Genomic DNA, 12,716 nt, shown 5'->3' on the forward strand with positions numbered 1-12,716 from the left:
ACTATTATCATCATCATTAATAAATTTGAAATAAAATATTATTACTATAGAAGAAAAACTATAAATTTGATTTAAAAGAATTTAGAACTTAGGTCAAACGAGTTTAATAATAATAAAAATAATATCATCATCATCATTAATAAATTTTTAAAAAATATTATTACTATTGAATAAAAATAAAAAAATTTATTTGAAGAAAACATAAAAACTTGAGCTAGGCAAGTTTAATATTATTATTAATATTATTATATTCATTAATATTATTAAATTTAAAATAAATATTATTACAATCGAAAAGAAAATATAGATTTGATTTGAAGGGTAAAATTAATTGTTGTTGTTGTTGTTATTTTCGTTATTAACTTGGGTTTGACATGCCCTTCCAGACCCAGGTAACTTGAGGTTGGAAAGGGGCGCAGGATCTAAGTTGCTTGGGTCTGGTAAGGGCACTAGACCCAATCACTTGGATCTTGCAACCCCGCCTGACTCAAAGCTCTTGGGTCTTACAGCCTTAGAGTTAGGATCCAAGGTTCTAGGGTTTGACGTCTAGACCCAAGGATCTTGGGTCCAGCGTTGCAGCCAGACCCAAGGCTCTTGGATTTGGCGTTAAAAGGAGCCCAAAGCTCTTGGATTTGGCGTTGCAGACAAACTCACTTAAACTTGGGTCAGACAAGTTTAATATTATTATTAATATTAATATTAAAAATAATAATAATAATATTATTATTATTATTATTATAATTAATAAATTTTTTAAAAAATATTATTAATATTGGAAAACAACTATATGTTTTATTTGAAGGGTAAAATTAAAAATTATCATCATCATCATCATCATTAATAAATTCAAAAAAAAATATTATTAATATTGAAGAAAAACCATAAATTTAATTTGAAGGGATTAAAAACTATAAAAACTTGGATTAGATGATGATGATGATGATAATAATATTAAATTTGAAAAAAAAATATTATCGAAGAAAAACCATAAATTTTATTTAAAGAGATTAAAACTATAAAAACTTGGATCAATTATTATTATATTTATTAATATTATTAAATTTAAAAATAAGTATTACTATTATATAAAAAAATTGATTTGATTTGAAAGATAAAATCAATTATTATTGTTGTTGTTGTTGTTGTTATTGTTATTGTTATTATTATTATTATTATTATTAGATCTGGCTGGGGTGTCAAATCTAGGTAATGTGGGTCTAGCAGGGGTGTCAAATCCAACTTTATTATTATTATTATTAAATATTTTTAAAAAATATTATTATTATTAAAAAAACCATAAATTTGATTTTAATAGATAAAAAATTATAAAAACTTGTGTCAAATAAATTTAATATTATTATTAGTATTTTAATTAATATTATAAATATTATTTTTAAATCGGTGTCACAGCAAAACCCAACGCATATATTCCACGCCCATATTCCACCGTGTAAGACCTTGAACGGCTGATCGATCGCCGGCCCATTTCCATTCATTATTTCAAAAACAAGAACAAGTATTCGATCAGGCAGGCAATTTTAACTTGATGAAATCAAATCAGATTCATTCCTTTTGTAGATATACATGTTTGTACATGAGAGAGAGAAGGAGAGAGAGACCTGAACGGACATGGGGTTCACGAGAAGGCGGCCAGTTACCCTTTGAGGTGACATCTCTCCAAATTCGAAGCCAAATGAATGCAAAGCTACATCAAGACGTTCCTTGTTGGAAGAAGAAGAAGAAGATGATGATGATGAAGAAAGGTGTCCCACTTCAACGACTTATAAACGGAGATTTGTTAAAATTTAAATTTTTTTATTAAAATTAATTTTTATATATTAAATTTTTTTATAAAAAACAATTATCAACTCATTCTCGAACTTCCGCATAGATATCCACGCCTTAGCATAGCATATAAAACGAACCTTTTGAGATAGTTAAGCCACAGAAGTAGGAGAAGTAGGAGGAGGCAGCTAGGGCTAAAGAGTGAAGGTTGTTGTCCAAAAACAGCTGACATACAGCGATTTTTGAAGTTATTTATCTTCTTCGTAGTAAAACTTAAGAACCAAACAGTACGAAATTGAGAATCACAGAATGAAATTAGTACAATTATACAGGCTGCGGGTCGCAAATGAAAGAAAACTGAAAAGGGTTCATAATTTAGCCAGGCTTCTGAGATTTTCTATGGCTTCTTTAGCATGGTCAGGCACAGGCAAGTTCTAGTAACCCTTGACGATGACACCAATGTTGGAGGACTCTGTGTTTGAAGGCTCCGCTAATTTCCAGATTCGCACATCCCACGTATTATTAATCATGGTTTGGTTTTTGTTAGGTAAGTTATAGCTAAATAAAGTCTTGTCACGTATTATTAAAAGAGTTGAAGATTCTACCAAAGAATGCCATCCCTATTAAATATCTCTTTTTAAAAAAATTATTTTTAAAATCAACATATCAAAATAATTTAAAAATACTAAAAAAATATTAATTTAAAGCAAAAAAAATAAAAAAATTTAAAATATTTTTAAAACACAAAAATAAATAAGATCTAATTCATTGAGCTTTACACGTTGTCGCCTTTGATATATTATACAAATATCTTGATGCCTGCCTCTCTTTCTTGTCTTTTTTTTTTTATCTTGTTCTACTATTATATAATATCCTAAAAGAACTTGGTGTTGTTTTCACGGTTTATCTAGACACATGTTACTATAGATTGGAGCAGTGTAATAATAAAATTGTCTTTACAAAAAAAAAAAACTTGTTAAGACTATCTTTTTCATGAGATGCATTTTACATTAAAAGAATAATTGAGGATAAAATGGTCAGTTCAGATTTTGTTGGGGCATAGTAAGGTTATCAAGCCCCAGGCGCTAGGGCATGACATGACTGCTAGACACCTGACACTAGGGTCAGGCATGACTATTATACCCTAGACACCCAAGTTAGGCGGAGCAACCAGACCTCAGGCTCATGGGTCTGGCGTTGCAACAACACTCAAAACTCTTGGGTCTTGTAATCCTGCTTAGCCAAAGACTTTTGGGTTCGGTGTTAGGATGTCATAGAATAAAATTAAGTATAATATATGATGTTCATGATCTTTAAAGATTTTAACTTGTAATAAATCATGTTATCTTTCACTCTCAATCCAACAATTGTGTCAGCCGGTATCACAATCCAATGATTCTTTATTATTTTTGTTGTATGATGTCAAATCACCAAGTTTGAAGGTCATAGAGAACATACATCAAAGCCTAATAATTGTTAGTGGTAAGTTGTTTTGTATTGTTATTGAAAATCTTTCTTGTAAAATCCACGATGGAATGATCTAGACACAAGTATTAAGGACCCGTGATAGAACAGGTTACACACAAAAGAATCATTTATTTATTTTTATCTAAGAAGATTTTGCTTAAATAATATTATGTTGGACATTTTCATGGTGAATGACAATTTCCAACTAAGGTTTAACTCCAACAAACAATTTGAATTTGAAACCGAGTTCCCTACAACCTAAAAGACTAATGCAAAAGCTTTTTAGGGTAATAAATGTTTTCCTTTATTATTTGTATTTCTTCCTTTTTATTTTAGAAATTTTATTTTATTTTTCTATTTTTTTTCATTATGCTTTTCTAGGTTTTTCTATTTGAAATGAATTTTTTCTATTTTATTCACTATTACTGGGGTTTTCTAGTTTTTTCTATATAAAGGGTTGTAATAACATTTTGACAAGTAAGACATAAATGAATATAATTAAATATTTTGAAAGTCTTCCTATAATTATGGTGTTCTTGGTCTTCATGGATTCTGACTTGTAATACTTGTAACAAACTCTTTTATCCTTTGCTCTTAGCTATATTTATTAGTATCAGAGTCCAATAATTCTTAATGATTTTGTTGTGAAATGTTGAATTATCATGGTTAGAGGTCATATAGAACATGTATTAGAGCCCAACGATTCTTAGTAGTTAGTTGTTGTGTGTTGTTATTGAGAATCTTGGTGATGGAACCCATGATAGGATGGCGTCGGTTATGCTAGATGTTTGCATGGAGGATGACAGTTTCTAACTAAGAAGGTTCTGCCCAAAGAATAATTTAAACTCGAAGATGAGTTCCTTCCAATCCAAGAAGAGTGATGCATGAGTTTTTTTTTGCAAAACAAATATTTTTCCTTCTTCCTTTTTAGTTTAGATTTTTTTTCTATTTCTTTCTTATTCATTTATAGTTTTTCTATTTAAAGATAACAGTTTTTCTATTTAGTACTAATAATGTTTTCTAGTTTCTTTTATATAAAGGCTTATAATAGTCTTTTAACAAATAAAACATGGATAAATAAAATTAAGTATTTTTAGAATTTTTATATAATTATTGTATTTTTTGTCTTTGAAACTTTTGACTTGTAATAAATTTTGTTATTCTTCACGCTCTCTCAATAATAAAATAAATATAATTGTACATTAAAGTATGAATATGATAACAAAAAATCTAATAATTTGATATTGAATATTGCATATATTTAGTGAAAATCTATGGTTGAAAGCTTACAAATTTTTTTAGAGAAAATAAAATGAGAAAATTCCCCCCTAACTACCCTTTTATTTATATCAATTCGGTAAATAAGCTTTCTGTGAAGAAAATTTGATGAAAATTTACTGTGTTTGTAAAATTTAGTCTTATCAACCCAAATAGACCAAATTGCATAACAAAACAATATTATAAGATGACTATCAATTAAACTTTTGGAAATAGTCATTAAAATGTCTCAAGAGATTGTTTTTGAAATTTTTATATATTTTTTAAATTCGAATACTTTAATGGGATGACTATGTCCAATATTTTCTTAAAAGTTAGATTTATTTTAACCTCTTAAACATTTTAAAAAGTTTATTTTTATTAAGAAATTAATCTTTTTCTTGAATATTTTTTTTAAAAAATTAATGATTGATTGATTATTGTAAAGAAATTTTATTGCTGGAAATTCTTGAATTTTATATTTTTCAAAGAATATTAATCTTTTTTCCTTTGACATTAAAAAAAACATTTTCTAGAGAAAATTAATATTTTTAATTCTTACAAGTCTATGAAAACTTTATTTGGTATTCATCTTACAACTTAATGCAATTTAGTCCAATTTGAATTGAATTGAGTGCACCTCTTTTCTTATAAATATGTGTTTTCCTACTTGGATTCCATGAATTTATTTCCACAACTATATCTATATACACTTACTAGTCCACTTTGTAGAGCTCTCTCTCGGGATGTAAATTGCATAAAATCACGTCAAGAACTTCAATCAATAAATAGAAAATCAGAAATCTAAAACGAAGAAAGAATAATGAGAGAGGTTCTCCATGATAGAATCTACCAAGTAGGTCGATGAATTTAAAGAGAAAAAAAGAGGAGAGAAAGCATATGCTATTATTGGCTTTATGTCCTGTTTGTTTGTTTTTATGTTTAAAAAATGTTTTTGAAAAAAATTAAATTTTTTTTATTTTTTTCTTTACTTTAATTTAATATTTTTTTTATTATTTTTAGATCATTTTAATAAACTGATATCAAAAATAATTTTTTAAAAATAAAAAAATATTATTTTAATACATTTCTTAGTAAAAAAACATTTTAAAATGTAACTACATACAAGCTCCAATATAAGCTTGAATGCAATGGAAAGTTTGGTTGGGATTTTACTTATAAAATCAAAATAAAAAATAAAAAATAAAAGATAAAAAAAGGAAAAACATAGACTCTTTTTGTGAGATATGTGTGTGTGAGAGAGATATGATATGTACAAATATCAAATATAATAGTATCAATTTTGCAATCAAATTATTTCGGTATCTCAATTAGAATTTTCGTGCATTAAATTCTCAATAAAATAATGTTTTTTATATATATAAAAAAGGTATAATTTTGAATGAAAACATGGATGGAAAGCCTTAGAAGTCTTTAATTGAGGATTTTAAAGAATTTAAAGATAAAATTGATATAAAAACTATTTAGCGGTAAAATTAAAATTATTCGGATGATGTTCTTAAGATTTGCTCTTTATATTATTATTATTATTATTATTCTAATGGAGGCTAACAAATAAAATTTAAAGCCATTCAAAGAAGATTTCGCCTTGCATTTTTATATCCTGAATGCGAAGGAGAGGAAAGCAGAGGCCATGTTTGAGCCCAAGTATTATTAGAAGATAAAAAGGAAAGCCCGATGGACATGGAGGCTGAAGAAAACCATTATCCTTGCAAGTGTCACGAAACGGACAGCAAGGGCTGCTCCTCCTGCTCCTCCTCCTCCAGAAGATTGTCCAGCAACTCTCTCTTTCAGCTCAAAGGTGATAGTAGCATGCATCTCCTTCTTCTTCTTGGACCGACCCCATTGTGTCTGTACCCTTCCATGTCTGTGGGGAGACTCAGACCTTGTTCTTGTTGTTCTGTTCCTCCTTACACATCGATGCTCGGCAGGACAAGAGGGACAACACCAGGTACTGCAGCTCTTCTCATAAATCGAGTTTCCAGTAACGTTGCTGATGCTCCGCAATCCAAGCTCCTCTCTTCTACTCGATTGCCTTTCACTCCTAGCCATCTCAAATCTCTAGGGTTCAAGCCCTCCCCTCCTCAGTTGGCCCTCCTCTCTCTCTTGTTTCTTCTTTCTATGGTTAGTTTTTCAACCTCTTCTTTCTTTTTCTTCCTTACTACCGTCCAGTTTTCTCCGAGTAAGTAACATACAAGTGTACTCGTCCTCCTCGCAGGCTATTGGAGCAATTTTCTCTTTGGCTGTCATTTGCCTTCCAACCATAGCTGTAAGCTCTTGATTATTTATTCTTCCTGGATAATTAATATAACAATCCCACTGGTGCTCTGCATTCTTAATTAAGCGTATAGGATCCTATGCAATGATAAGAACAAATGATGCAGGCTTTTAGAAGATTGGGAGCTTCTGTCCACAAATTGTCCCAAGTCGTCTCTGAAGAGGTGCCAGGAACCTTGTCTTCTCTCAAGCTCTCTGCCCATGAGATTAATGAACTCGCTCGACAACTTACCAATCTCAGGTTAGCTATACATTTTACTTTCCTAGCTCTCCTGCTCAATTCTCCACGTTTCCATCTGAGAATCCCACTTGCTTGCTTATGCACTTTAGTAGTTAACAGGATTTTACATTTTTGAAGGCAAAAGATCTCTGCAACTGATCAGCATGGAAAGTGGAAACAAAGCCAAAATCAATAAATAAAAAGCCATGAGCTAGCCCACTTCTTTTGGAAGCGGCTGCAACTAGCCTTGTGCAGAATCCGATGGATTGCTTTGTTCTGTATTTATATATATTACTTGGATCTAACTTGTAAATCAAACATATAGAACGTCAAAAATATAAAATATATGGGAAAAGCTGCTGTTTTCTCTGTAGTACCACATAACGTGATTAATTATGTAATTCCAGCACCCATTATTTCATAATTAAGACTCTGGCTCTCATTCCTCTTCAGTTACCTTCATTTGTACCGATATCTAACTCTTGATTTCCATGCTCTAACTGTATTCACTAATGGTAATAGCTTTATAATGCTTTCACGGCAGAGTGCATCCCTGAAGATTGCGATTATCTCTTACAATCATACTTAACTGCTTAATTCGACTATCAATTTCCTATCATATGCACCGTCTTATCAAACACAACCTTAGAATAGAAACCGCGACTAGCGAAACTCGGTTTGGCCCGCTGAATCATTGAAAAGTAAGGTGCCATATTGGTTTAAAGCTGCAATACAAGGGAAGGAATGGCTTCTTAAAGTTAGATTTCAGTAATCATGGTATTGCAATCTTTTGTGTTACCGGTCCAACAACACAAGGGAAGGAATGACGAGTTTGGATGTTATGCCATGGAATTGAAGTAGTAGGTTTGGTAGTTATGGCTAAAAAACACGAGGTTGGTGTCTAAGATCAGCGTTGACTGTCTGCTAAGCTGAGTAAAATTCTTCTTTTTTTTGTTTTTGAACGATTAGCAGTACTATCAATTGGGAAGCAATCATCAACTAACTGGGAGTAAATTAGATGAATTTATTCATACTCTTCGGACTGAAATTTGAGAATCATACAGCAAGAACTTGAAGTCACTGAATTACAGTAGTACAATTGTATTATTATTATCTAATATATCAGGAGTAATTACTAAGACCAAGTCGTGGTGGTAGGCAGGCAATAAAAGAGTGTTCATAATTTAGCATGGCTTCTGAGATTTTCAGTGGCTTCTTTAGCATGGTCAGGCACAGGCAAGTTGCACATGAGAGTAACCCTTGACGATGATACCAATGATTTGGAGGACTCTGTGTTTGAAGGATCCGCTAATTTCCAGATTCGCACCTCCCACACCTGTATCAGTGCGTATCTTAATGGTTTTCCCTTGCTAACGCTGAAGGAAGTGAAGGGAAGGGAGGGGGGATTATGTACCTGAATGGTTTTGCCTATACTGAAGGGAGTGGCTTCGGCGAGGACAAGGTCTCCAAGGCGGGCGCTTTTCACATGATTGATGCTCAGGTGAATCCCAGCCACTCTTTGCAATCCCGATGCCATGTGGGCCCCCATGCTAGCCATCGCTTCCGAAATCAACGCCGATACTCCGCCGTGTAATACCTTGAACGGCTGCTCGATGGCCGGCCAGCCCATTTCCAAGAAGAAAATTATGAGTCCTCCATTCGGGCAATTTTAATATATTGAAATCAAATAAAATTCCTCTTATAAATGTATTATAAAGAGAGAGAGAGAGAGAGAGGAGGAGAGGGACAGACCTGAACGCACTTGGGAGTAACAAGCAGGCGACCAGTGACCTTTTGAGGGGACAATTCTTCAATTTGGAACCCAAAGGAATGCAGGGGAACGTCAAGACTTTCTTTTTTGGAGGAGGAGGAAGAGGAAGAGGAAGAGGAGGAGGAAGATGATGATTGCTCCATCAAAATCTATAACAGTACAAAAGCAAATACACTACCCGTCGCTTTTGAGACCGGAAGATAAAAAGGATGGAGGAATTAGGATAGTGGGAGGATGGAGTAGACAGACCACTCTGCTCACTGCTGCGTGGGCTTTGGATTTTGACTTATGTGACGTTTTTATTCTCAAAGGTAGATTTTCCTATTCTGATGTGATGCAATGTATTTTTAGTTTTTTTTAATTATTATTTTAATAGAATTAAATTTCACCTCACGATGATACGAGTAATTAACTGTTTTGAAAATATTGTGTTTTAAAATATATTTTTTTAGAAATATATTAAAATAATATATATTTTTAATTTTTTAAAATTTAGTTTTTATATTAGAATATCAAAACAATTCATAAATATAAAAAAATTAAAAAAATTTAGTACCACGGTCACACTCCCAAAAACATCCTGAATTTATAATAACTAAAAAAAATGAATTATTTTAGTTATTTTAGTTATTTATGCTTAGTTTTATTTTATAAAAACTGATAAATTATTTTAAATATTAAAATTAATATTAAAAAAATATAATGTTTTTAATGAAACATTAAGACATCATAAAACACTTATTTAAAATTTCAAATTATTTAGAGGTTGTTTGGGAACGCGGTTTGCACCGCGTTCCCATAAAATTTAATTTTTTGTTTGTAAAAAATTAATTTTTTTATATATTTTTTGAATATTTTCACGTATTGATTTTAATAAAAAAAATTTAAAAAATAAAAAAATATTATTTTAATATATTTTAACATAAAAATTTATTTAAAAAACAACCGTAATCGCAACCATAACCGCAGTAAAAAACGATCTCAGTTTCAAAGCAACGCAAATAGAATGAGGAGAAGGGCAGATGGATAGATGGAATTGGGTAGGTAAGAACTGCTGTGTCGGGTGATTGTAGCATATTTTAAATATATTTTAATTATTTTATTATTTATTAATTAATAAATAATAATAGATAATAGGTTATTTTTTATACCTAAATCTTGATGAATAGCTTATTGGTATATAATTTTTTTATAATAAATAAAACATAAATATTAAAAAATCTGACGGGCAGGTATCCTTTGTCTAACTAATTGGGTGTTCTCTTTTTATAGATACCGAAGGGTACTTTTTTCCCCTCGTGGCTATGTATTCTTTGGTTGGTGGGGCCCTGAAAATTAAAGACAGCGACACTCCCATCTTGGACCCCTATGTTTCGGTGCCCAACTAACCCTCTTTTATCGCTCGTGACTTTCTTTACACGTGCCAGTATGTATATTTTTCAATTATTCTATATTAACAAAAACTAAAAAACAAAAGTTGAATTCATCATCCACCTCTTCGTAAAAATACTGTTTATCAAAACAATAACAATACTTTTTTAAATTTATTTTTTTAAAATCATTTATCTTTTAATATTAAGTTTATTAAAAATCGAGTATCACAATTTATTTTAATTTATATTTTATAAGATTATCCCGATCTCATAATTCATGTTGCAGGTTTGGTTGACCAACTTGAGTTTTTTTATTCTTTTTATAATTGAATTTTTTAAAAGAAATTCATCACTCAACATTTGGTTAATTGAAAACAGGGCTTCATGATTTCTTTTGATTTGTGTTTTATGAGGTTATCTCAATTTAATGACTAGGTTGTAGGTTTGATCGGTAAACCTTGGTTCTTTTTTGCATCATTTTTTTAATTGATTTTTTTTTCAATTTCATTCTTCAACATTGGGTTCATTGAGAATTGAGTTTCATTATTTTTTTTATTTTTTTTATATGAGGTTATCTAATCTCATGATCAAGGTTACGGGTTATGCAAGTTAATCCTGGTTGACTTGAATTCTTTTTTCAATTTTAACTTTCAACATTGAGTTGTTTGAGAATTGGAATTCATGATTTGTTTTGAAATGTTTTCTATGGAGTTATTATGGTCTTATGATCTAGATAGCAAATTTAATAAGTTAGCTCATGTCGATCCAATATAGTGTAATCTCAATAATTTTTTTTTTAAATATTGTTTTGAAGTGTTTTTTTTAAGTTAAACTATGTTTTTACTTTTAATCTAAGTTGCTTTTGGACTTGCCAAGTCGACAAGGTTACATCGGATCAACCTTCACATGATTTAATTTTTTTTCCACTAAAAAATACATTAGCAATGCTTGAATATATAATATTTTTTTACATTAAAGAAAAAATTGATTAAAACTGAAACGTAGCGCTGGATAATGATGTAGTTGAAACCATATCTTCATCATGTCTTTCACATGTAAGGCCAAACAAAGCCGTCTTTGTGTCCCAATTGGACCCATACAAATAGTTATAAAAACTTGACCTCGACCAGTGGGTTGACCAAGGACCAAGGCGACTCCGAGTTTTGGTCGGGTCTCAAACAACAAAAACCAAAGGTGCAATTAGTAGGGTCAAACCTGAGTGACTCAGCGTAACCCGGGTGAGACCTAACTTTTTATTTTCTTATAATTTTTAATAAACCTGAAAAATATAAAATTAATTTATGAATACTTAACATTACATATCTTTTTTTTATAGGTTATATCCACATAGATTGTTTCTTAACTTTTTGATATGGAACAACTATATATAACATACATCCACATGAATTGTTTATTAACTTTTCGATGTGTGATAAATATACTACACTTCATGTCTCACATTTATTTCTTATAGCTTATAACCATATCGATTGTTTCATAAGTTCTGCATGTGAGATATTAAAACCTCAAACATATTTTTTTATTTTCTCGGGTTGACCCAAGACTCGGCCCCTTGGTCAGGTTAACCTCTGGGCTAGGTTTAATAACTATACCCACACTATAATAAGGATTGTGTAAATATTAAAGTCCATTTATGTACCAAATCTTCATGGCCTAATAATAGCTGGCATGTGAGCTTCTTTTATACTAATGGTGGGGGTTTAGGGGTAAATAGATTGTCTAATTTAACATGCAATAGAAACTAGTAGTCTAGGTGCCCGTGCAACGCTATGGGTTGAATCAAAAGTTGGTTCAATCATAAAAAAATGTGGATGATATTAAATTTTAAGTTGACGATAAAAAATCTAAAATACATATTGAAAGCTTGATCAATGTGTTAAATAAAACTAATTGAAAATTATATGTACATTATACATATAACTAAAGGGTGTGCGGAAATCACTGTTCTCTCACACCCAAAAGCACTGTGGATTACAACAGTAATCCACAGTGCTTTCCTCTTTTTTTTTTTTTTGCTAACTTTTCCTTTTTTTTCTTTTTTTTTCCGTTTTTTTTCTTTTTTTTCCAAAATTATTTTTATTGATTTTACTTTTTAAAAATATTGACTTGTTAAAATTTTTGCTTTGTAATTTTTTCTTTAAAATACTGTGGATTGCTGCGATGTTTTTCCACATAGTTTTTCTATTTTATTTTTTTATTTTTCAAAATTATATATGTTGATTTTTTTTAATATTGAGCTGATTGAGAATTTAGTTTTGTAATTTTTTTTTCTTTAAAACATTGTTGATTGCTACAGTGTTTCTCCGCATGGTTTTTTTTATGATTTTCTCCAAAATTATCTTTTTTTATTTTATTTTTTAATATTGAGCTGGTTAAAAATTACAGTTACAATATGTGAGGAAAGCACTGTAACTTTCCTCGAAAATTACTGTTGATTGCTACAGTGTTTTTTCCCACATGGTTTTTTTCTGTTTTTGTTATGTTTTTTTCTAAAATTATCTTTGTCAATTTTATTTTTTAAATA

General features: G+C 30.4%; 2 protein-coding genes across 4 annotated transcripts; one reads left to right on the forward strand and one right to left on the reverse strand.

Annotated features, from left to right (window-relative positions):
- Positions 1 to 6,141: 6,141 nt before the first annotated feature.
- On the forward strand, positions 6,142 to 7,483 carry LOC7477208 (uncharacterized). 3 transcript variants are annotated; one of them, XM_024609785.2, is made up of 4 exons: positions 6,142 to 6,654; positions 6,749 to 6,799; positions 6,915 to 7,048; positions 7,141 to 7,483. In XM_024609785.2, the coding sequence occupies exons 1-4, from the start codon at positions 6,208 to 6,210 to the stop codon at positions 7,142 to 7,144; spliced, it is 636 nt and encodes a 211-aa protein (XP_024465553.2). In that variant the 5' UTR covers positions 6,142 to 6,207; the 3' UTR covers positions 7,145 to 7,483. The 3 variants fall into 3 exon arrangements, with proteins under 3 accessions (XP_024465553.2, XP_024465552.2, XP_002314337.4); XM_024609784.2 differs by having other exon boundaries at positions 7,148 to 7,483; XM_002314301.4 differs by having other exon boundaries at positions 6,145 to 6,654; positions 7,166 to 7,483.
- A 548-nt stretch (positions 7,484 to 8,031) lies between these two features.
- LOC7496490 (1,4-dihydroxy-2-naphthoyl-CoA thioesterase 1) lies at positions 8,032 to 9,077 on the reverse strand. The gene is made up of 3 exons (XM_006377974.3): positions 8,780 to 9,077; positions 8,442 to 8,633; positions 8,032 to 8,363 (listed from the first exon to the last, which is right to left on the reverse strand). The coding sequence occupies exons 1-3, from the start codon at positions 8,939 to 8,941 to the stop codon at positions 8,205 to 8,207; spliced, it is 513 nt and encodes a 170-aa protein (XP_006378036.2). The 5' UTR covers positions 8,942 to 9,077; the 3' UTR covers positions 8,032 to 8,204.
- Positions 9,078 to 12,716: the final 3,639 nt, after the last annotated feature.

Source organism: Populus trichocarpa, chromosome 10 (assembly GCF_000002775.5).
Source record: "Populus trichocarpa isolate Nisqually-1 chromosome 10, P.trichocarpa_v4.1, whole genome shotgun sequence".
Classification (NCBI taxonomy): Eukaryota; Viridiplantae; Streptophyta; class Magnoliopsida; order Malpighiales; family Salicaceae; genus Populus; species Populus trichocarpa.

What these genes read in the sequence shown, in the direction of transcription:
- LOC7496490 (XM_006377974.3), bottom strand. Translation starts at nt 8,941, where the DNA reads ATGGAGCAATCATCATCTTCCTCCTCCTCTTCCTCTTCCTCTTCCTCC. An exon ending in TTACTCCCAAGTGCGTTCAG is followed by an intron (nt 8,634 to 8,779) that starts GTCTGTCCCTCT and finishes GCCATCGAGCAG; the next exon opens with CCGTTCAAGGTATTACACGG. An exon ending in GTATAGGCAAAACCATTCAG is followed by an intron (nt 8,364 to 8,441) that starts GTACATAATCCC and finishes GCACTGATACAG; the next exon opens with GTGTGGGAGGTGCGAATCTG.
- LOC7477208 (XM_002314301.4), top strand. Translation starts at nt 6,208, where the DNA reads ATGGACATGGAGGCTGAAGAAAACCATTATCCTTGCAAGTGTCACGAA. An exon ending in TCTTGTTTCTTCTTTCTATG is followed by an intron (nt 6,655 to 6,748) that starts GTTAGTTTTTCA and finishes TCCTCCTCGCAG; the next exon opens with GCTATTGGAGCAATTTTCTC. An exon ending in CGACAACTTACCAATCTCAG is followed by an intron (nt 7,049 to 7,165) that starts GTTAGCTATACA and finishes ACATTTTTGAAG; the next exon opens with GCAAAAGATCTCTGCAACTG.